Source organism: Budorcas taxicolor, chromosome 6 (assembly GCF_023091745.1).
Source record: "Budorcas taxicolor isolate Tak-1 chromosome 6, Takin1.1, whole genome shotgun sequence".
Lineage (NCBI taxonomy): Eukaryota > Metazoa > Chordata > Mammalia > Artiodactyla > Bovidae > Budorcas > Budorcas taxicolor.
The window spans coordinates 5,112,591-5,138,256 of NC_068915.1; the positions used below are offsets into that span (position 1 = coordinate 5,112,591).

The 25,666-nt window shown below is 39.5% G+C and overlaps 1 protein-coding gene across 1 annotated transcript in view; it reads left to right on the forward strand.

The window, feature by feature from the left end:
* The window catches only part of PRDM5 (PR/SET domain 5), a 260,338-nt gene that overhangs the window by 165,514 nt on the left and 69,158 nt on the right, over window positions 1–25,666 (forward strand). Inside the window, exon 14 of the mRNA XM_052642308.1 lies at window positions 12,553–12,638. Within this exon, the coding sequence (XP_052498268.1) occupies window positions 12,553–12,638 (86 nt within the window). The remainder of the gene's footprint in view (window positions 1–12,552; window positions 12,639–25,666) is intronic.

Here is a 25,666-nt window from a genome sequence, read left to right on the forward strand (position 1 = left end):
TGATGCTGAAGGTGAAACTCCAGTACTTTGGCCACCTCATGTGAAGGGTTGACTCATTGGAAAAGACCCTGATGCTGGGAGGGATTGGGGGCAGGAGAAGGGGACGGCAGAGGATGAGATGGCTGGATGGCATCACCGACTTGATACACATGAGTTTGGGTGAACTCCGGAGTTGTTGATGGACAGGGAGGCCTGGCGTGCTGCGATTCATGGGGTCGCAAAGAGTCGAACACGACTGAGCAACTGAACAGAAGTAATACTTGGACAAAATACAATGATTAGCTAAGGTTACATAATTTATATGTGATTCATCTTGAATGAAACTTGAGGCTTAAACTTTCTCCAGTGTATCATGTTGCTGGTATTTTTATTTCTTATTCTTTTCCATGCTTCCTAACCCTTAGTGTTACTCTTAAACTTACCTTAGAATTTTATTAATTCCTTCCGTAACTCATAATGTTAGATGATGTTATCATGTTGATAAACAAGCAGTTGAGGATAAAATCATCTCATCTTGGAAGCTTGAGGGTCTGTAGTTTGTTATTTATGGTCTAACTGAGATCTCTGAATATGGAGAAACTTCTGTGTCATATAATCAACCATCAGCGATACTTTGTTTTTTCATACCTGGTTCATATCCAGAGCTTCCCTTGTGGCTCAGGCAGTAAAGAGTCTGTCTGCAATGCCAGAGACCCTGATTCGATCCCTGGGTTGGAAAGATTACCTGGAGAAGGAAGTGACACCCCACTCCAGTACTGTTGCCTGGAAAATCCTATGGATGGAGGAGCCTGGCAGGTTACAGTCCATGGGTCTCAAAGAGTCAGACACGACTGAGCGAGTTCACTTTCATATCCATATCCATATCACTTTCATAGCCAGGATCCGTGGCTCATACGGGTGAGCCATATGGCTCATAGCATTGGTATGGGTGAACCATGAATAATCTGTCTTCAGATAGATTACAGGTTTTCAAATTCCATTTTATTGATTTCCTCCTCTTATGAGCTTTTATAAATTGATTAACCTCTTCAAATCTTTGTTTCCTCACCTGAAAAGCAGGCATAATAAAAGCACTGACCTTATAACATTGTTTCAAGGTACAGATTAAGGTGTAGGCAGAGAACTTTGTACAGTGCCTAGCCTGGTGTAAGCTTGCTGTAATGTGAGCTCTTGCTGCCAACCGTGCTGCGTTTTGTTGTTTTTCCTGCTGCTGCTGCTAAGTCACTTCAGTTGTGCCAGACTCTGTGTGACCCCATAGATGGCAGCCCACCAGGCTCCCCCGTCCCTGGGGTTCTCCAGGCAAGAACAGTCGAGTGGGTTGCCATTTCCTTCTCCAATGCATGAAAGTGAAAAGTGAAAGGGAAGTCGCTCAGTCGTGTCTGACTCTTCGCGACCCCATGGACCGCAGCCTACCAGGCTCCTCTGTCCATGGGATTTTCCAGGCAAGAGTACTGGCGTGGGGTGCCATTGCCTTCTCCGGTTGTTTTTCCTACTTGTATTTAATCACAAATGGATTCATACTCCCTCAATATACTGTTTGACTCTCTAGTCCCATTGTGGTCATCAGCATCTTTTCATAACCTTTAGCAGCAGCATATAGATCATCTCTGGAACACGGATAAGGGTTTGCTGTCAGACTGCCTGGTTTGGGCGAGTGAGTGGTGCATGGACTGGGTTACCATCATCGTTAGTGAAGGTGAGCATTTAGGTCCATGCCTGGCAGGCAGCTCTGTAATTTATCATCCGGGTTTCTATGCTGGACTGACAGAGATGGCACTCTGAGGGTCAGCTGAAATAGGAGAGCACGTTTTCCTGTTGGTTTATAGCTTCTTAGGGTCAGTGAGAGCCGGGGTTAATTCCACAAGGTAATCCACAGACTGTGACATGAATTCCATCAACTGTTCATAAGTTACGGAATAAGTTCTAGGAACTGCTTTTAGGCCTTTAAATCTCTGGGCCAGAAGGTTAATTACTTGCCTGCAGTTCCTACCAGCTTTCCATGTTAATAGATACCGGCTGTGTTGGCCCTTCTGTTCTGGTCTTGGTTGCATACTGTTATTTGAACATAGTAATAAATCACTGTCTTAGGAAATATTTAATTTTTTGGTAACTATCTGCTATCATCTTAGAAATACAAAGAGTTGATATATTACGGTTTGATTATGCTTGGATTTTAGCCACTCTTTCTTCTCTAATATTTTTTCTAGTGGAATTTAGCATTCTTTGTAGAATACTTGTTCAAAGTTGTGAAAACAATAGGTATAACTCATTATAAGTAACTATAAGACAGTGACAATTATTCATAAACAAAAATAGACAAAAAAGACACTGTATACACAGATGAAAATTTAAACATGTCTTTTCACATTTTTATAATTAAATAACCCCTGTATGTTGAGAGAGAATTGATTTTGCTATATTTATTTTCTAAGTGGTTAGTTACTAATGTTAGGCCAAACTGAATATTCTTTTACCTACAAGTAATCTAAGACTTAGCAGAATAGTTGAGTGTAGAATCTGCATAGAAATAAAATTTCCTCTTCACTCCCATCATACTTCAGAGATTGATGTTGAGAGCTTCAGACTTTTCCTAAGAGGTCTTACTCATAGGTAAAATCTTGAGCTGTATGTTTAATTCTTATTCTCTCAGTGTGATTTTGACCCTTCAGATACTTTCTGATCAACCACATCTGTGGAATAAACCACTTCCCCTCCTTTTTTTTTTTTTTTTGCTGTATTCATCCCTTCCCCCATTGATTTTGAGCTAGTAAGAATCATATATAACAAGTCAAAATGTCTTGTTGACTTTGAATAGTAATGTGATTTTTTTTTTACTTTTTTGGAAAAATATCAAAGGCCTTAGTTTTTTTAATGCAAAGATTATAATGCTCATGTCAAGTCACAGGCATCCTATCTTAATAGGAGGTGCATAGGGAAGAGGGAGGGAGTGACAATTGTCTTGGAATAGAATGTGATGAACAGTTATCAAAGGAACAACACAGTCACAGAAACTCTAATAAGATGGATCGTTTAAGCAATCCCACTGCTGGGCATACACACCGAGGAAACCAGAATTGAAAGAGACACGTGTACCCCAATGTTCATCACAGCACTGTTTATAATAGCCAGGACATGGAAGCAACCTAGATGTCCATCAGCAGATGAATGGATAAGAAAGCTGTGGTACATATACACAATGGAGTATTACTAAGCCATTAAAAAGAATACATTTGAATCACTTCTAATGAGGTGGATGAAACTGGAGCCTATTAAACAGAGTGAAGTAAGCCAGAAAGAAAAACACCAATATGGTATACTAACACATATATATGGAATTTAGAAAGATGGTAACGATAACCCTGTATGTGAGACAGCAAAAGAGACACAGATGTATAGAACAGCCTTTTGGACTCTGTGGGAGAGGGAGAGGGTGGGGTGATTTGGGAGAATGGCATTGAAACATGTATACTATCATGTAAGAAATGAATCACCACCAGTCTAGGTTCGATGCAGGATACAGGATGCTTGGGGCTGGTGCACGGGGATGACCCAGAGAGATGGTATGGGGAGGGGGGTTCAGGATTGGGAACTCATGTATACCTGTGGGTGGATTCATGTTGATGTATGGCAAAACCAATACAGTATTATAAAGTAAAATAAAGTAAAAAAAAAAAAAAAAGATAACTAAATGTAATGTGGCATCCTGGATGGGATTTTGAACATTAAAAAGGACATTCAGTTAAAAAATAAATTAATCTGAATAAAAAATGGACTTTCGTTCACAAAAAAAAATACCATCATTTACGTAACTCTAGTTTTATTATTTCTTTTTTCTTTGCTTTGTTGGGACCCTCAAGAATGAAAGTGGCCTATGCAACAGTTTTCACTGTTGAAACTGTAATTCAGCATCTTTTTTGGTAAATTATTAGCTAACATTGTCAATAGCTGCTGCTGTTAAATTTAGAACGCAGCATATTCCTTTAGGAAAACCGAAGGAGATTGGATTTCCTCTGATATGTGCTTCCTCCTACCTTTGCTACTATGGCAGCTCCCCTGCCACCCCATCCCCCCAAGCAGCTTCTCTCTGTGGTGTTTTTCTGTAGCTCTGAGTTGTGCCTCAGGCCTGAGGAAGGTTTTATATCTTTCATAGGTTTTGGATAAGAGAAGAGTTTTCTGGGCTTCTTGCTACTCAAAGTTTTATATTCTTGATTCATCCTTGCTGGCACTGTGAACAGGAAATCCCCTCTGTGTGCAGGCACCTAAGGTTTAACTGCTTCATCACTTCATGACCACTGTTTGCAAAGTATGCTCTAAATACTGGGTTAAATAAAACTTCGGGTAGAACTTCTTAAAAATGGAAAACTACTGTGTAAAAAGATGAATGGTTTTCCACCAAAGTCTGACTCCCTTATAACAAAACCAAATCAGTGGTTACCTTTCTTTACTTATTGACCTTACTGTGAAGTGTCTCACGTATCAGTGTGGAGAATTCACGTAGGAGTTTTTCTTTGTTGGTCAGAACCTTTCAAACTTTCTTAGTGTCTGGATTGTTTCTGATGCTTCTGCTGTTTGTGGAACAACCTGCTTTGCTTCTGGCAGCACTCACGTCAAGGACCTCAGGAAGGTAGGTGTCTTAGACCCTTCAGACAAATCACACGGAATGGGTGACATTTGCATCTGTTTCCTGCCCAAGCCAGTAGGAAACCTTTTACTTTTTCTTCCTGGTTAATTGTATTTTTAAAGTATTCGTGAAGTCTTGTCCTTTTTTGTTTTGCATCTCATATCCTATTTTGTTAGCATCAGTAAAACTTTTTGTTTTGTCCTCAACCGATATATAGGTCTGGCTTCTTTTTATTTCGGGCTAGAAAGTTAGAACATGGCTCTCCTGTTTAACTTCCTCCCAGTGAACCCTGCCTCACTTGCTTTGCCATCTTTTCAGAAATGAACTGTTGGTACTGAAACTGAAGGTTCTTAAGGAAAAAAATGCATGTTTTACTTTTTTGAAGTGCCGTAGACACTTGCATTTTTTTAAAAAAAGACTCGATTTGTTATTGTTCAGTATTTTGGGGACGCAAAGGTCCCCCTCGGTCATCTTTCAGTTCTTACATTTTATGGCCCACTTCCTTACAAATAGTGAACTCTTTAAACTTTAAAAAGTAGAGTATTTCTAAATACTCAAGGAATAAATGTCAAGTTCAGATTTTTATTGTCTTTCTAAGATGACAGTGAAATCCCGCAATATTTGATTAATAGCGGCATCCCAGGAGTAACAGTTCGGGGTTCAATGAAGTGAGTGGGGTTTTGTGACTCTTGGCTATAGAAAAAACAAGTATTTCAGTTCATAGAAAATTGCCAAGAATGAATTTGAGCTACTCCCGTTTCTCAGTGTAGCATTTTACTTCTCTCTGTATTGTACTACTAATTTATTAAGTTTCTCCATTGGTTAAAGGGATTAAAATGGTGAAATTGGAAAAGTGCTTGGGTAATGGTTATACAATTCTAATTTTTGGTTTAATTTTCATTTAGAATGAGTCACTTCGATGTTTTGTAACAATTTCGTTAATAGAAATATAAGAACTATAATTCGTAAATAGAAAAATAAGCCAATCCTGTGATATTCATGGAAAACAAATAGCAAGTTTTAAAGAATTCCCATATAGTATATATGTGTTAAAGTTCAACCATGTGGAACCATCTGACAGTATTTTTCATGAAACATACACTTCTGAGGCTTGCTTTCTTCATTTGACATTTGCCATCTCCAAAACTTGATTTTTGTTAGAAAAATCAAAGTGAAAATTAAAATTATGACTCCAAACTCCTTAAACATTATTTAATTCAATTATTTAAACATTATTTAATTTGAATTCATCAAAAATGAGAGTTTGACCTTACTCCATCTTAAATTATATTTTCTTTGTATATACATCTTTTCATGTTTTCAGAGTTATGGGAATTCCTGAAATCTATATAGGTATTAAAAAATATACTGATAAAATAAAAGTTAAAGTTATTTAAATGCTTCCTGGAGATAGCTTATTTTGATTTTAATAAAAATCTCCTAGAACATTCATTGAAGTTTTATGCTTGTTTAAAAATCTCTAAAAGTATAGGGCTCATTAGCTGTACACTTAAAAAAAAAGCAGTATTGTAAAATATACATAACATAAACTTTATCATTTTAAGCACTTTGTTCTGTACATTTTAATTTTCAGAGTTGATCATGTCCAGATTATTAAGTCTTTTGCATTCAGTGTGTTTAGTGGCATTAAATAAAATTTGATGAGTTTCTGATAGCGTGATCAAGTTCATATCTAAATTTAAATCCATGGTCTAGATTTAAGAATAGGAAAATATCTAATATAGGTATATCGAAGTTTGCAAGATTTTTCTTTACTAACTTTTGTTGTATAAACACAGATCTTTAGAAAGGACTCGTCAAGGTGGACATTGGAGTGATTACACAGCAGTAGATGGATATTCAGTGATTTGGTGGCTTTAAGGCTTTTCCTTTTATCGTGAAGTTTCATGCTAACCTGAATTCCCTTCACAGATTTTAAGATTCCATTTTATGTTACTTTATTTTTTTTAACTTTCTATTTTGTATTGAGGTATAGCTGATCAACAGTGTTTTGATAGTTTCAGGTGACCATCGAAGGGACTCAGCCATACGTATATATGTATCCATTCTTCCCCAAACTCCCCCATTTTAATATTAGTATGTTAATCCTTTAGTGAAGCCTGGAGTTCTTCTGATGTCTTTATAGCACAAAAAATGGTAAAGTCAATAAATTATAATCCTAGTGGCATACATTAAACAAACAACAGTGGCATATATTAAACTAGAATCAGATTTTTCCTGTTGTGTTTGACCATACGTGCCAGCGAATGGTTTTGGTCATAGTGTGTTTTCTTTGTTAAAGATGCATAGTAGTGTGTTTGGGGACCAGGCGAGACTCTGGGTACTTCATGTGGCATCCAGATGTCCCCCTTTCATTACCACCAGCTGCCTTTGCAAAGCCATCGGTAGTTTTTGGAGTTCTTTTCCAAATATCCACACTCACCCCCTTTGTGTATTTCAAGTACTTTTATGCTACGTCCATCTCACGTGTGGCAGCAGTGGGAATTTGGGGGCACCCATTTCAAGTCGAGTAAGTTTAAAAGCTTGTAATTCTACAATAAAGAGTTACAGAAAAAGTGCACTTAAATTGGCATCAAGAAATTACATTCAGTTCTTTTACCTTTCCTAATGACCTTTCCTAAGTTCTTTTCCTGTTACCAGAGGTCTTTCTTCAATCCATCTCCTTGTTTTATTTTCTTCTTACAATGTCAGTATCTGAAATTATCTTGTTTTTTCTTTAACATTTTCTTGTCTTATTACACTAGTAAAATTGAAGAGGCAGTGATTTTGTGAGTATATTCACAACTGTGTTCTAAAGCCCGGGACAGTAAATAGAAGATGGTGTGTGCTCAAAAAATGTCTGTTTAATGAATGAATAAATTAGCTTCCAGGATTATCTACTTTGTGACACCTGTTCCAGTCAACTTAAAGTCAACCTTCTACAGTTGTCATCATGTTTCTGTGTGTTTGATGTGTTTGAAGAAAACAGAAGTGGACTTTAATGATATTCAGTGTCAGAATAATTTAAAGAAAGCAGCAGATGCAACATGCTCATCTGTTTTCCTTAGTTAAGTGAAAACATTTTGCTGTTAGATATGCTTCAGTATTATTCATGCTACTATGCTCATTGAATCTTAGCTGTTGGTAGCTAAATCTCATAATGTAGTATGGGATGTTTGCCAATACTATTTTTCCTTTCTAAATGTTGAAGGTGGTTACTTAAATGTGGTTCTCAAGGAGTAGTTCAATATTATGTCAGTATGTGCATCCACTTGGGATCTGCTTTGAGATATAACATGCATTCCTAACCTGCCCCTGACTTTTTCCTGATGAGCTTTGATAACTGAAGGAATGCCTCAATCTCCCAGTCAGAAAGATCTGGTCAATGTCAGCTGTAATTGCAAGAAGCAGAGTTTTTGACAGCAACTTTAGAAAGTCTAACCTCATTTGTATAAAAACTAGCCATATTATTAATTGATGTGATGGTCTAAGGGTTAAATATTAAGCATTAAAATTCTGATTCTACCGTTCAACAGCTGTGTCATCACGAACAAATCACTTATCTTCCCTGTGCCTTACTTTCCTCACTTGTAAACTCAAGCTATGAATTCCTAGATCATAATGTTGTTACAAGAAATAAAATTACTAATGTACCTCAAGTGTTCTGAACAGTATGTTTCAACCATTACTTTTATTTTTCCATTTAGGTTGGTTTTTAGTTCAGTTTTTTTTTTTTTAGATAATTTTCAGATGAACTAATTTTCACGTTAGTGAGAATTTGAACATTGCTATTAACTTATGCAAAATGTGAATAGTCAATCTTCAAATCTACTAGAGATGTTTAAAAATAATCATTGTTTGGATTCACATCATATTGTACATCAGAACCTATGTACTAGCAGTGATCATGTAAGAAAGAATGATCTGTATTCTTAGAGTTAACCAAAATTAAAGGATAATTTCCATTCATGCCATAATAATTTTATGTGTAGACAAAAATATTTCCTGGGAATATACTCATCATAGTACTTGCAATAATGACAGAAAATATCACATGCATAATGTGAAAAAAAAAAAAACCCTGGGAATAACAGCTTGTCTTTAATTTGCAAGTTAGACAAATGGCTTTAATATTTAACAGTATGTTGGCTTGTATAGGTAACATTCAGCTTCTGATTGTGTGAGAGAGCAGATAGCTTTGTCTGTGGAGTCTGAGAGAGGCAGGATTGCTTTAAACATGCTCCAACCAAAAGGGTGGACAGGCTGTAGTCTGTCAAGGCTGATTCTCAAACCACACACACTGGTTTTTAAATAAATTTATCAAAGCCATTTACCCAGTGACCGCCTTTAAAACTGGAGTTAAACCCTGGGGTGGTAGAGTGAGTGGAGTGGGACTTACTCAGTACCCAGACCTGTCAGCTCAACATTGTGGGATCTCAGTTGGAAGGAGGTGGAAACACTGATAGTCTAGAGGACTGGTTTCTCTTCTGAGCATTCTACTTAGGTCTTTGACAGCAGACAGAGAGACAATCAGTGATGATAATAATTCCCTCCATTATGAACAAGGCGATTCTACGAGTTTGCTGGTACTGCTGTAACAAAGTACCACAAACTGAGTGGCTTAAACAACAAAAACGTATTGTCTAATACATTCCGTTATGGAGGCTAGAAGGCTGAGATCAAGGCGTTGGGCTGACCTCACTCCCTCTGAAGGCACCAGGGAAGCATCTGCTCCAGGGTTTCCTTCTGGCAGTCCTGCTGTGGCAGCGTAACTCCACTCCTCACAGGGCCTTCTCCCTGTGTCTCTGTCTCTTCATGGGTATGTTCTTGTATGGACACCAGTCACATAAGATTGGGGATAACACAACTCTAGTGACATCTGCAACAGCCTTATTTCCAGATAAGGTCATTCTGAGGTGCTGGAATTAGGACTTTAATATGTGAATTTTTCTTTGGAGGGGGGAGCACAGTTCAATCCGAAATAGGTGGCCATACATTTTTATTGTCACGACTGGATCAATTGTTTCAGTGAAAAGGAGTGCTATTAATAATTGTTCTATGGTTGCCAACACAGAGAATGCTTTAAACAAACCTGAATGTTTGGTCAGAATATCTTGGAGATAGGTAAAGTTTATTCCATTTGTCAGAGGTTCACTAAGGTTGCATGGCTTCCGCAGAGTTACACCTAGAAGAGGATGAGCGGTATTCAGACTCAGAACAATCAAACTCTAGAAGAGGAGAAAAAGCTCATGTCTGTAGTGGAAATTTCTGCATTATGACACCAGTGAAAGTAGGGGATTAATTTGTTTTGCCCCATTCTCTAAAATTCCTTAGCATTTGTTATCTCGTTTTCCTTGCTTAATCAATTTTGGCTGTCATGAAAGAAACTAATAACTTGATGTGTTTCATTAGGTTTAATTCATATAACCAACAACTATAAAACTTTGATTCTTTTATATTTTTCTGGCTATTCTATTTGTATTTGGAGAGCAATCACACACGTAAAGTTCTGTCTTTGATACAAAGAGAATAGCTATGAATATTAAGCTAATTTATGATTGCTAAAAATTTCTGAAACATCTTTACCAACAATTTTACTGTTTATCATGCTTTATCTGTAATCTAGATTGATTTAATTGTTAATAGATAAGGAAATATTTTAGCACTCTTCTTATCACTAATGTAAAATGAATTTACATTGAAAATCTAAAAAGTACTTCCTTTTCATACTTTCTCAAGAAGGTAGTAAAATTATCTGGACTTCTGTGATATAGGAGTTACCTCCATAAGCATTAGCAGCTTGCTGTTTTCTTCTAGTCTCTTTTCAGTGAGTTTACATTGTTAAAGTTCAGTGATTAAGAAATCAATAAATGATAATTTCTGTTATTACTTCTGTCACTGATGCTCTTACTATTATGGCTGATGCTATGAATATTTTTTTTGTTCTTGTTGTCGAGGAAAAAATTTCTACAAATATCAGAGAACTGAAATTAATAAAACTTAGAGGTTAGATGTAGGGAGAAGTAAAAAATGGCTATTTAAGTTTCTTATTTGGTAAGTGGATGAATGTGGCATAACTAATCAGGACAGCATACGTAGGACACACAGTGGCAGAGGATAAAGTTCATGAATGCTGAATTTTTATTGTTGGTGAAATACAGACACCTCAAGATAGGAGCTCAGCAGAGATCTGGAATGAAGATAAATGTATGCTATCATTTTAGGGTTAAAATAAGATTCTTTTTTCCTAGTTGTTCAAATAAATTGGACCCTACTAAGTCTTTATTTTCTGTGTGTATGAAAAGCCACACCTACCCAGGTTCACAACCAGAATAAAGTCAAGAACTCTTAGTTGATTTACTTAGTGCAAAAGTTGATTTCGTCTCCTAGAAAAAAATTGGTAAGCCTAGATAGTTCATTAAAGAGTCCTGTTCCAGTCTGTGCTGCCATTGTTACTTTTCGGTTTTTCTTCCTCCTCCAGTGGTTGTCGTTGTTTCACACTGTCCTCTTCAGAGAGAGTTGAGAGGGAGTATCCTGGGTGTGTCTCAAGGAGAGGCTGGGCAGTTGCTGAGCTGTAGACTCTGCCCCAGTTGTTTGCAGGCAACCTTACTGTTGACAGGGGTTGAGAGAGCATGGCAAGCCCCACTGTGCCTCAGGGCCTCTGGTCCCAGGAACGTGGCTGGACACTTTGTAAAGCAGCTGGGCAGAGGTCAGGCAAGGCCGTGACGAGAAGTGACCATTGGTTTAAGCCGCAAGAAGCTCATTGTCGACCTGATGGGCACATTCACTGGTGTGACTCGAGTAGCCTGTGCTGGAATGAGACTGAGTGAGAATGAGAATCAAATGGGATGTAAGGGAGCAGAGGACCAGCATACTACTTGTCCAAAGGCCTGTCTCTGAGGGGAAGGGAAGACAGTACTGAAGGCACATATGTTATTGTATTGATGTCTGCTTGCAGCCGGGATCTAGCATCCTATCATGTAGGTGCATTGTCATTTCTTCATACTAGTGATTTTGAGTTACTGTCCATTCTGAATAACTAAGCTTTGACAAGTGAGTAGCTTCACATTCGTCCTGGATATTAAATTTTGTGTTTTTTTTTTTTTAAACAGTAAAACTTTTTAGAAAGTGTGATGTGGATGAGTATGCTTGCTTGTTTAAGAAAATGCATTTAGCTGTTTTCTAGATAATAACTTCTAGATATAACTTCTTCTCAGTTATAATAGAAAGAATAAATCACTTATTATTTAGTTTAACCAGTTCTGTTTAACATACATCAATTTTATTAAATCCTTTTAAAACTCATAACCTTATTGAGGTAGACTATGAAATCTTTTTTAAAAAACAAAGTATCAGTGAAACAAAGATCCCTATTATGTTCAGTACAGAGCACACTGATGCAAAATCTTTTGAACAAATTCTTACAATTAGGAGATTTAATTCGGTCTGAAATATTAAAAGGAAAGGGCTTCCCTGGTGGCACTGGTGCTAAAGAACCTGCCTGCCAGTGCAGGAGACGTAAAAGGTGCAGATTTGATCCCTGGGTTGGGAAGATCCCTTGGAGGAGGGCACGACAACCCACTCCAGTATTCTTGCCTGGAGAATCCCAGGCTCCCGAGGAGCCTGATGGGCTCCCATCCATGGGGTCACAAGGAGTCAGACTTGACTGAAGTGACTTAGCAAAGGGAGTGAGCGTGCTGCTGGTAAATGTGGCTGATATCTGAGTGCAGGAAGTGCTCCGGGCTCACTGCCTCTCCACAGGAGGGGAAGCTCCTCCTCTGCCCTGAGGTGCAGGGGTCGCCTGGCTGTGCCTGAGTCTCTTCTTGCCCATGCACAAGTGTTTGCGAAGGCCTGGTGCAGGAGGAGTGGTAGTACGTGCCTGCTTTGCTGCTGTAGACTTTTCTGACAGGAAGCCTGCCTTTATCTTGTAGGTGAGCGTCCCTATCAGTGCCCTTACTGTGAGAAAGGATTCAGTAAAAATGACGGCCTGAAGATGCACATTCGTACTCACACCAGGGTAAGATAATATTCTATCTCATTTCTTAAAAGATCCACACTGATTTTAAAGATATTTAACTTTACCTGAGAAAGCAAAGGTGTTATATCTGAAACTTTATGCTTGTGGTGAATATTTGAGCATATCTTTTTTTTTTTAAGATATAACAATGAAAGAAACAAAAATCCAAACCCCCAGAGCCTTCCCATTCTTTAAATTGTGAACTAGTTCTTAGGAGTAACAGGAGTTACGACTGCCCAACAGCCAAGTGAATGTAGCTGAGTATTTGTCAGAAGTGCAGATGCCAGCACTTCCCGAAGAGAGATGCACCTGTCAGCATGTGGCCGTTCATAAATGTATGTGAGCGAGTGTATTTGCAAGAGAGAGGTTGAAGACAATTTGAATTATCGTGGGAGGTGGCAGACAAGGAAGCTCCTGGCTCTGCAGGGTGTGCCCGGTGCTGTCCATCATTCTTTTTCCAAGGGTGCCCTTTGTGCCTCTGCTGTCAGCACCTCTCACTGGACCATTGTCACTCTGTGATATACAGCTTTTTCAGACCCCAGCATCTGCGTCACATGCTAGAAAAAAATGGTAGCAGCTCACCCTCTGTCTGGCTGCCCTTCTTAGCTCACCGTTCAGTTTAGGACACCGACTTTACATGGACTTGCCACTTGAAAATTTGATCTAGTTTTTAAATAGCTCTTCTTGATTTTGCTCTATCCATCTTTTTTCACTGCATTACCTTTCACACAGTTCTTTTCAGTTTGGCCTTTTAAAAGTCTTATGGTCTGTATGTAAATGCTAAATTTTTTCAGATTTTGAGAGATGTGCCTAATCCCCTTAAGAGCAGTTCTAATTTAGGCTTCTCCTGAATTCCATTTTTTACCTTAGCTGTAAAATAAGAACTTTAGAGGAAACAAATAATAGTAATATCCTTACCAGTGTAATAATATTCCAGCTTTCCACTTTAGTACTGTAGGCTATAAAAGATAACCTCTGAGGTCCTGTTAAGAAAACATTCTTCTTGTGTTTGTGGTGGTGAAGGGAGGCAGCTTCTGTGCTCACTAGAGTAAATCCACATTAGGTTTCTCATTCTCGTTTAAAATATAGTACTCATATTATGTGGTTATTTGGAACTGGAGTAACTGCTAAGTACTTCATAGACAGTGAAGGGTTAGATAAATATTACTCCTCTTAATTTGACTTATGTACAGATTCAAGTATTTATTACACAGTGAGCACTATTAAAGAGGTTTAATGTTGTTTAAGAGGTTATCTTATATACGTGTAGTTGTTACAGTACTGCCAATTAACGTGTTTTAGACCAGAGCAAAACTCATGATGTTAACCAAAATCTGGGCCTTCTGAGTGCATGTTAAACTGCTTTGCAAAGTTATACCTCAGAAAAGGATGTTTGAATTCAGGGAAAAAATACCTTTTGGCTGTTCTCAAGAATGGGCAATATTTCCAATTTAAATAATATGGTTTTTACTTTGTTTATTCATGAGAATAATACTAATAGTTAAATACAAAGGCCAGTAATCACATGTCAGGTACTATATTCTAGATGTTCAGGTTTATTGATTCATGTGAGCCTCACAACAGTTCGTGAATGCATTCAACCTCAATGAGGTAGGTGGTATTATGATCTGTTCTTTTTTTTAATACATTTATTTTTAATTGAATGATAATTGCATTACAGTGTTGCATTGGTTTCTACCAAACATGAATCAGCCATAGGTTTACCCATGTCCCCTCCCACATGAACCTCCCTCCCACCTGCCTCCCTACCCTAAGCCTCTAGGTTGTTACTGAGCCCGGTTTGAGTTCCTGAGGCATACAGCAAATTTGCATTGTCTGTCTGCTTTACATATGATAAAGTATGTTTCCGTGTTACTCTCTGTACCTGCCACCCTCTCCTCCTTCCCTGCCCACCTGTGTCCATGGGTCTGTTCTCAATATCTGTGTCTCCATTGCTGCTCTGCTAATAGGCTCATTAGTACCATCTTTCAGGATCCCGTGTATATATGCATTAGTATACAATAATTGTTTTTCTCTTTCTGACTTACTTCCCTCTGTATAATAGGCTCTAGGTTCATCCACCTCATTAGGACTGACACAAATGCCTTCCTTTTTATGGCAGGGTGATATTCCATTGTATATATGTACCACAGCTTCCTTATCTATTTATCTGTCAGTGGACATCTAGGTTGCTTCTGTGTCCTAGCTATTGTAAATAGAGTTGCAGTGAACACTGGGTTACATGCGTCTTTTTCAATTTTGGTTTCCTCAGGGTATATGCCTAGTAGTGGGATGCCTAGTAGTATATGCCTAGCTGGGTCATATGGTGGTTTCATTCCTAATTTTTTTAAGGAATTGCCATTTTTTAAGAATTACCAACTGCTCTCCTTAGTGGCTGTATCAATTTACATTCCCACCAACAGTGCAGGAGGCTTCCCTTTGCTCTACACCATTTCCAGGATGTATTGTTTGTAGACTTTATGATGATGGCCATTCTGACCATTGTGAGGTGATATCTCATTGTAAATTTGATTGGCATTTCTCTTAACATTGAGTGATGTTGAGCATCTTGTTATGTGTTTGTTAGCCATCTGTATGTCTTCTTTGGAGAAATGTCTGTTTAGGTCCTTTGCCAGTTTTTTGATTGGGTTGGTTGTTTTTCTGGTATTGAGTTGTGTAAGCTGATTGTATATTTTGGAAATTAATCCTTTGTCAGTTGTTTCATGTGCTATTATTTTTCCCATTCTGAGGGTTGTGTTTTCTCCTTGTTTATAGTTTGCTTTGCTGTGCAAATCTTTTAAATTTAATTAGGTCCCACTTGTTTACTTTTGTGTTTATTTCCGTTACTCTAGGAGGTGGATCATAGAGGATCTTGCTGTGACTTATGTCATCGAGTGTTCTGCCTATGTTTTCCTCTATGAGTTTTATAGTTTATGGCCTTTCATTTAGGTCTTTAATGCATTTTGAGTTTATCTTCGTGTGTGGCATTAGGAAGTATTCTAATTTCATTCTTTTACATGTAGCCGTCCAGTTTTCCCAGCACTGTCTATTGAAGAGGCTGTCTTTGCCTCATTGTGTATTCTTGCCTCCTTTGTCAAAAATAAGGTACCTATAGGTACTTGGGTTTATCTCTGGGCTTTTGATCTTGTTCCATTGGTTTCTGTTTTTGTGCCAGTACCATACTGTCTTGATGACTACAGCTTTGTAGTATTGTGTAAAGACAGGAAGGTTGATTCATCCAGCTTCATTCTTCTTTCTCAAAATTGCTTTGGCTATCCGGGATCTTTTGTGTTTCCATATGAATTGTGAAATTTATTGTTTTAGTTCTGTGAAAAATGCCATTGGTAATTTGATAAGGATTGCATTGAACCTATAGATTACATTTGGCAGTATAGTCACTTTCACAGTATTAATTCTTCAACCCAGGAACCTGGACTCTCTCTCCATCTGTTTATGTTGTCTTTAATTTCTTTCATCAGTGTCTTATAGTTTTCTGTATACAGCACTTTTGTCTCCTTACGGAGGTTTATTCCTAGGTATTTTATTCTTTTCGTTGCAATGGTAAATGGTATTGATTCCTTAATTTCTCTTGCTCATATTTCATTGTTAGTGTATAGAAATGCAAGTGATTTCTGTGTATTGGTTTTGTACCCTGCCACTTTGCTAAATTCACTGATTAGCTCTAGTAATTTTCTGATGGTATCTTTAGGGTTTTCTATATATACTGTCATATCAGCTGCAGATGGTAAGAGCTTTACTTCTTCTTTTCTAATCTGGATTCCTTTCATTTGTTTTCCTTCTCTAATTGCCATAGCTAGGACTTCCAAAACTATGACAAATAATAGTGGTGAGAGTAGGCACCCTTGTCTTGTTCCTGATCTTAGAGGGAATGCTTTCAGTTTTTCACCATTGAGAATAATGTTTGCTGTGGGGTTATCTTATATGGTCTTTATTATATTGAGCTAGGTTCCGTCTATACCCATTTTTGAACAGTTTTTTAAATCATATATGAGTATTGAATTTTGTCAAAACTTTTTCTGCATTATCATATGGTTTTTATCTTTCAGTTTGTTAATATGGTGTATCACATTGATTGATTTGTGTATATTGAAGAATCCTTGCATCACTGGGATAAACCCAGCTGAATCATGGTGTGTGATCTTTTCAGTGTGTTGTTGAATTCTGTTTGCTAGAATTTTGTTGAGAATTTTTGCCTATATGTACGTCAGTGATATTGGCCTATCGTTTTCTTGTTTTGTGTTGTCTTTGTCTGGTTTTGGTATCGGTGAGGGTAGCCTCATCAAATGAGTTTAGAAGTGTTCCTTCTGCTGCAGTTTTGGAAGAGCTTTAGAAGGACAGGGATTAGTTCCTCTCTAAATGTTTGATAGAATTCACCTGTGAAGCCATCTGACCCTGGGCTGCTTTTTTGGAGGAAATTTTTTTACCACATTTCAATTTCTGTGCTTGTTACTAGATTGTTAATAATTTCTATTTTTTCCTGGTTCAGTCTGGGAAGATAAAACTTTTCTAAGAATCTGTCCATTTTTTCTAGGTTGTACATTTTAATGACATATAGCTGTTTGTAATAGTCTCTTATGATCCTTGGTATTTCTGTGTTGTCTGTTGTAACCTCTCCTTTTTCGTTACTAGTTTTGTTGATTTCATTCTTCTCTTTTTTTTTTCCTGATGAGTCTGGCTAATGGTTTGTCTTTTTTTTTTTTATCTTCTCAAAGAACCAGCTGTTTGTTTTCTTAAACTTTACTGTGTTTTCCTTCATTTATTTTTCATTTATTTCTTCTCTGATCTGTATGATTTCTTTCCTTCTACTAACTGGGTTTTTTGTTGTTTCTGTTGTTCTTTTTCCAGCTGTTTTAGATGTACATTTAGGTTGTCTGCTTGACGTTGTTCTCGTTCCTTGAGGTAGAATTGTGTTGCTGTAAGCTTCCCTCTTAGACCTGCTTTTGCTGCATCCAGTAGGTTTTAAGTTGTTGTGTTTTCATTGTCATTTGTTTCTAGGAATTTGTTGATTCCTTTTTTGATTTCTTCAGTAGCCTGTTCATTATTTAGAAACATACTGTTTAATCTCCATGGGTTTGTGTTTTTTTTGTAGTTTTTTTCCCTGTGATTGATATCTGGTCTCATAGTGTTGTGGTCAGAAAGGATGATTGATATGATTTCAGTGTTTTTTATCTCCTGAAGTTTGATTTGTGACACAAGATATTGTCTGTCCTGGAGAATGTTCCATGTACACTTGAGGAGAAAGTGTGTGTGTTCTTGTGCATTTGGGTGAAAAGTCCATAAGACATCAATTAGGTCCATTTGGTCTAGTGTTTCATTTCAGGTTTGTGTTTGCTTATTAATTTTCTGTTTTGATGATCTGTCCATTGGTGTGAGTGGGATAAAAAAGTCCCCTGCTATTATTTTATTGCTGTCAATTTCCCCCTTTATGTCTGTTAGTGTTTGCCTTATGTATTGAGGTACTCTGGTGTGGGTGCATAAATATTTATAATTGCTATCTTTTCTTGGATCGTTTACTTGATCATTACGTAGTGCCCTTCTTTATCTCTTATAGTATTCTTAATTTAAGGTCTATATTGTCTAAAGTGAGAATTGCCACTCCAGCTTTCTTTTGATTCCATTTGCATAGAATATCATTTTCCATCCTTTTGCTTTCAGTCTATATGTGTCTCTAGGTCTGAAGTGGATCTCTTGTAGACAGCATATGTATGGGTCTTGTTTTTGTATCCATTCAGCCAATCTGTGTCTTTTGGAGTGTTTAATCCACTTACATTTAAAGTAATTATTGATATATATGTTCCTATTGGCATTTTTAAAATTGTTTTGGATTTGTCTTTGAGGGTCTTTCCTTTCTCTTGTGTTTATTGCCTATATCAGTTCAGTTCAGTCGCTCAGTCATGTCCGACTCTTTGCGACCCCGTGAGTTGAAGCACGCCAGGCCTCCCTGTCCATCACCAACTCTTGGAGTTCACTCAGACTCACGTCCATCGAGTCAGTGATGCCATCCAGCCATCTCATCCTCTGTCGTCCCCTTCTCCTCCTGCCCCCAATCCCTCCCAGCATCAAAGTCTTTTCCAATGAGTCAACTCTTCACATGAGGTGGCCAAAGTACTGGAGTTTCAGCTTTATTATCATTCCTTCCAAAGAAATCCCAGGGCTGATCTCCTTCAGAATGGACTGGTTGGATCTCCTTGCAGTCCCAGGGACTCTCAAGAGTCTTCTCCAACACCACAGTTCAAAAGCATCAATTTTTCAGCACTCAGCCTTCTTCACAGTCCAACTCTCACATCCATACATGACTACTGGAAAAACCATAGCCTTGACTAGGTGGACCATTATTGGCAAAGTAATGTCTCTGCTTTTGAATATGCTGTCTAGGTTGCTTATAACTTTCCTTCCAAGGAGCAAGCGTCTTTTAATTTCATGGCTGCACTCACCATCTGCAGTGATTGTGGAGCCCCAAAAAATAAAGTCTGACACTGTTTCCACTGTTTCCCCATCTATTTCCCATAATGCTCATAACTTTTCTTCCAAGGAGCAAGCGTCTTTTAATTCCATGGCTGCAGTCACCATCTGCAGTGATTTTGGAGCCCCAAAAAATAAAGTCTGACACTGTTTCCACTGTTTCCCCATCTATTTCCCATGAAGTGATGGGACCGGATGCCATGATCGTTTTCTGAATGTTGAGCTTTAAGCCAACTTTTTAACTCTCCTCTTTCACTTTCATCAAGAGGCTTTTGAGTTCCTCTTCACTTTCTGCCATAAGGCTGGTGTCATCTGCATATCTGAGGTTATTGATATTTCTCCCAGCAATCTTGATTCCAGCTTGCGTTTCTTCCAGTCCAGCGTTTCTCATGATGTACTCTGCATAGAATCTAAATAAGCAGGGTGACAGTATACAGCCTTGACATACCCCTTTTCCTAAATGGAACTGGTCTGTTGTTCCATGTCCAGTTCTAACTGTTGCTTCCTGACCTGCATACAGATTTCTCAAGAGGCAGGTCAGGTGGTCTGGTGGTCTGGTATCTCTTTCAAAATTTTCCACAGTTTATTGTGATCCACACAGTCAAAGGCTTTGGCATAGTCAATAAAGCAGAAATAGATGTTTTTCTGGAACTCTCTTGCTTTTTCGATGATCCAGGGATGTTGGCGATTTGATCTCTGGTTCCTCTGCCTTTTCTAAAACCAGCTTGAACATCAGGAAGTTCACAGTTCACGTGTTGTTGAAGCCTGGCTTGGAGAATTTTGAGCACTTTACTAGCATGTGAGATGAGTGCAATTGTGCAGTAGTTTGAGCATTCTTTGGCATCAGGATTTGAAATAGCTCCATTGGAATTCCATCACCTCCACTAGCTTTGTTCGTAGTGATGATTTCCAAGGCCCGCTTGACTTCACATTCCAGGATTTCTGGCTCTAGATGAGTGATCATACCATCCTGATTTTCTGGGTCATGAAGAACTTTATTGTACAGTTCTTCTGTTTATTCTTGTCACCTCTTCTTAATATCTTCTGCTTCTGTTAGGTCCATACCATTTCTGTCCTTTATCGAGCCCATCTTTGCACAAAATATTCCCTTGGTATCTCTAATTTTCTTGAAGAGATCTCTAGTCTTTCCCATTCTGTTCTTTTCCTCTATTTCTTTGCATTGATTGATGAAGAAGGCTTTCTTATCTCTTCTTGCTATTCTTTGGAACTCTGCATTCAGATGTTTATATCTTTCCTTTTCTCCTTTGCTTTTCGCCTCTCTTCTTTTCACAGCTATTTGTAAGGCCTCCCTAGACATCCAGTTTGCTTTTGTGCATTTCTTTTCCATGGGGATGGTCTTGATCCCTGTCTCCTGTACAATGTTACGAACCTCATTCCATAGTTCATCAGGCACTCTATCTATCAGATCTAGGCCCTTAAATCTATTTCTCACTTCCGCTGTATAATCATGAGGGATTTGATTTAGGTCATACCTGAATGGTCTAGCGGTTTTCCTTACTTTTTTCAAATTTAAGTCTGAATTTGGTAATAAGGAGTTCATGATCTGAGCCACAGTCAGCTCCTGGTCTTGTTTTTGTTGACTGTATAGAGCTTCTCCATCTTTGGCTACAAAGAATATAATCAGTCTGATTTTGGTGTTGACCATCTAGTGATGTCCATGTGTAGAGTCTTCTCTTATGTTTTTGGAAGAGGGTGTTTGCAATGATCAGTGCATTTTCTTGGCAAAACTCTATTAGCCTTTGTCCTGCTTCATTCTGTATTCCAAGGCCAAATTTGCCTATTACTCCAGGTGTTTCTTGACTTCCTACTTTTGCATTCCAGTCCCCTATAATGAAAAGGACATCTTTTTTGGGTGTTAGTTCTAAAAGGTCTTGTAGGTCCTCATAGAACCGTTCAACTTCAGCTTCTTCAGCATTACTGGTTGGGGCATAGACTTGGATAACTGTGATATTGAATGGTTTGCCTTGGAAATGAACAGAGATCATTCTGTCGTTTTTGAGATTGCATCCAAGTACTGCATTTCGGGCTCTTTTGTTGACCATGATCCATTTCTTCTGAGGGATTCCTGCCCGCAGTAGTAGATATAATGGTCATCTGAGTTAAATTCACCCATTTCAGTCCATTTTAGTTCACTGATCCCTAGAATGTTGATGTTCACTCTTGCCATCTCCTGTTTGACCACTTCCAATTTGCCTTGATTCATGGACCTGACAGTCCAGGTTCCTATGCAATATTGCTCTGTACAGCATTGGACCTTGCTTCTATCACCAGTCACATCCACAGCTGGGCATTGTTTTTGCTTTGGCTCCATCCCTTCATTCTTTCTGGAGTTATTTCTCCACTGATCTCCAGTAGTGTGTTGGGTACCTACTGACCTAGGGAGTTCCTCTTTCAGTATCCTATCATTTTGCCTTTTCATACTGTTCATGGGGTTCTCAAGGCAAGAATACTGAAGTTGTTTGCCATTCCTTTCTTCAGTGGACCACATTCTCTCAGACCTCTCCACCATGACCCGCCTGTCTTGGGTTGTCCCGCAGGCATGGCTTAGTTTCATTGAGTTAGACAAGTCTGTGGCCCTAGTGTGATTAGATTGACTAGTTTTCTGTGAGTATGATTTCAGTGTCTGCTCTCGGATGCTTTCTTGCAACACCTACCATCTTACTTGGGTTTCTCTTACCTTGAGCGTGGTGTATCTCTTCACGGCTGCTCCAGCAAAGCACAGCCACTGCTCCTTACCTTGGACGAAGGGTACCTCCTCATTGCTGCCCTTCCTGACCTTCAATATGGGATAACTCCTCTAGGCCCTCCTGCACCTTGTGCAGCCACCGCTCCTTGCAACTGGGATTGCTCCTTCCGGCCGCCGCCCCTGGCTTTGGGCATGGGGTTGCTCCTCCCTGCCTCCGCCCCTGGCCTCAGATGTGCGGTAGCTCCTCTCGGCCGCCGCCCCTGGCCTTGGACGCAGGGTAGCTCATCTCGGCCACCGCCCCTGGCCTCAGACAAGGGGTAGCTCCTCGTGACCGCCAGCCCTGACCTCGGATGCCGGGTAGCTCCTCTCGGCCATTCCTGCACTGTCACAGCCTGGCACCCTTGGCCGCTGCCGCTGACCTCGGACGTGGGGTAACGCCTCTTGGCTGCCGCCCTTCGAACATTGGGTCCTCCCGGCTTCTGCCCCGACCTTGGACGTGGGGTAGCTCCTCTCGGCTGTGCTTAGTGCACTGGTCGCAGCCGCCCATGCTTATATAGGCTTATTGCCTATATAAGTCCCTTTAATATTTGTAGTAAAGCAGTTTGGTGGTCCTAAATTCTCTTAATATATGCTTTTCTGTAAAGCTTGTGATTTCTTCAGTTCTGAATGAGATCCTTGCCGGGTAGAGTAATGTTGGTTGTAGATTTTTTTCCCTTTCTGTACTTTAAATATATCCTGATGTTCCCTTCTGGCCTGTAGAGTTTCTGCTGAAAGATCAACTGTTAATCTTATGGGTTTTCCCTTGTATGTTACTTGTTGCTTTTCCCTTGCTGTTTTTAATATTCTTTTTTGTGTTTAATCTCTGTTATCTTGATGAGTATGTGTTTTGATGTGTTTCTCCTTGGGTTTATCCTGTAGGGGACTCTCTGCACTTCTTGGACTTGACTATTTCCTTTCGCATGCTGGGGAAGTTTTCAGCTATAATCCCTCCAGAAATTTTCTCAGTGTCCTTCTCTTCCTCTGGGACCCCTATAACTTGAATGTGGGTGTGATTAACATTGTCCAAGAGGTCTCTGAGGCTGTCGTCGATTCTTTTCATTCTTCCTCTTTTATTCTCCTCTTCAGGGATTATTTCCACCATCCTGTCTTCCAGCTCACTTATCTATTCTTCTGCTTCTGTTAATCTACTATTGATTCCTTCCAGAGTATTACTAATTTCAGTAATTGAGTCATTCATCTGTTTGTTTATTCTTTATTTCTTCTGTGTCCTTGGTAATTGTGTTAATTGTGTTGATTGCTTCTTGCATTTTCTCCATTCTATATTTTAACATCTTTACTAGCATTACTCTGAATTCTTTTTCAGATAGTTTGCCTATTTCCTCTTCGTTGAGTTGCTCTTGTATGTTTTGAGTTTGTTCCATCATTTGCACAATACTCTGCCTTTTCATTTTCTAAAAAATGTATTGTGTCTAAGATCTTTTCTCAGGCTTTGAAGCTGGATTCTTTCTTCCTTTTGATTTCTGGTGGGTAGGGTTGGTCAAGTGGTTTGTGTAGGCTTTTGTTGGGTGTGACTTGTGCTCTGTTGGGAGGAGGTAAGCTTCCCTCCCCCTCTGGTAGGCACAAATATGAGGTGGTAATCCCTTGTGCTGAGGGTAGGGGTTTGTGTGTTTGTCTTGTTGTTTGGGTGAGGCATCCTGCTCTGGGTTCTGCCAGCAGTTGGGTGATTTCATGTCTTGTATACAGGTGGAAGCCTCTGTGGGAGTTCTCACTAATTAATGCTGTCTGGGGTTATAAGTTTTCTGGTAGTTTAGATTCTTGTTGTCAGTGCTCCCACTCCAAAGGCTCAGGACCCCATCTCTCGCCAGGGAACTGAGATTCCACAGGTGGTTTGTTATGGCATAAAAGGGGATTAAAGCAAACACACTAAAACAGGAAACAAAATGGAAACCCCAGACAAGTGGCAACTACAAAATCAGGCAAATGCTAACAAAAATAATGGAATATATATATATACACATAAAAAAATCCAAAACAGTCCCCCCAAAAAGAAAGTAGAAGAGATTGACCAAGCAAGCAAATGAAGGCAAAAATGATACCAACCAGTTAAAAAGAAGACTAACTAAAGCATAAACTGAAAACAAAACCAAAGTAGTATGCCAACTGGGGAATGAAGAAACAAAAGCAAAACAGACTAATAAATAATAAACATGGAGAGAAAAAGAACAGAAAAGATAGTATAGAAAAGCAAAGTTAAATAGAGGTAAGTAAAGGAGATTTACATATATTAAAGAATAACTACAACAGGGAAAGAATAAGAAAACAAAAAGAACATATGTACAAGAGAAAAATAAATTTTTAAAAAATTTTAAAAATTAAAGAAAAAAAGGGTAAAAACCCTCCAAACTGCAAAAGGCCAATGTAGAGGCAGACATATTTAAAGGAAATAAAGAGTGTGATTGACAAAAAAAAATTCTCAAAAGTATAGAGATTTAACAGTACTAAGAAAATAAAAAACTATAGCAACAGAGGGGAAAGAAGGGGAAAAAGAAGAAAATCTACAAGGAACTACAGCACATGTCAAAATATAAGAATAATAAATGTTTTTCTTGGATCTCAGCTGTGACCATCTTTTCCCTTGCTGTGAGTCACAGTCACATTGTCCTCCTAGGATGCCCTCCAATACTGAGCTGGTCTGGTCTCTAGACCTGTTGTAGGGGCGGCTCAGACTCTGATCTGGTCCTACTGTTGCTTGCTCTTGCCTCTAATGTCTGAATCTGCCCATGCTGATGCATTTCTTTTGGAGGACCTCTCATTGTCCTTTTATATATTCCGTAGATACAAAGTCTGCCTAGTTGGTTGTGTGGATTTAATCTGCAGCTTTTACCACTGGCGGGAAGAGTGTGTGTTCTCTTCCTTAGCCACCCTGCCCCTGGTTTCAGTCGTGGTTTTACCTCCACCTCTGCATGTGAGTTGTCCACCAGGGTTTGCTCCTGAGGCTGCTCTGGAGCACTTGGGTCTGCCCCTAGGAAGTTCTGGTGTGGAGGTGTTACAGCTGCTTGGGTCCCAGGGGCCCTGGTAGTATCAAGTACCCAGGGGAGCCAGTGGCCAGGACGTTGGAGAGTAGGGTGCTCTCAGGGTCTTTTCTAGCCCCTGGCTGCTCTGTCCCAGTGGGGACCCCTCGAGGGGTGGCATGCGAGCTTGGATCACCGGGACCCTGGCAATGCCCAATACACAGGGGTGCTGGCAGCTGTTGTCACAGGAGGTACAGCCCTGTCCGGGTTTTTCCTAGCTTCTGGCAGCTCTGCCCCAATGAGGATTGTTCATGGAGGTGGCACAGCTTCTTGGATCATGGGAACTCTGACAGTGCCAAGAGTGTAGGGATAACAGTTGCCTTAGCCACAGAGCTGTGACCTACTGCAGTCTTCTCCTAGCCTCTGGCACCTGGCAGTCAGAGGGCCTCTTTGGCTGGTCCTTCTGTGTTACTTGGTCCATTTCAGGCACTGACAAGACCCCGCTTGGGGTCCTTCTTTGTTGCTGGGCATGTCAGGGGCTTAAAGGGCCTCTTTCTCTGGGGTGTTTTCAGCTGTCTAGTGCTGACGTGTGTGTTTGGCTGGGGGTGCGGAGTGCGGGGGGAGGCTATAGCGATGGCTCCACCCCCTGTATGTGACTCAGCAGCATTGCCCTGCGTCCTTGTTTGCCTTTCTTTCCTTCAGAAGCACTTCCCACTGCGATCTCTCCCCTCAGGTCCCCTTGGGCCGTCTGTCCTCAGTCAACAGCAGACCTCGCCCTGGGATTGCTCTGCAATCACTGTGCTCCAGCTCCCAGCCTCTCTGCCTTC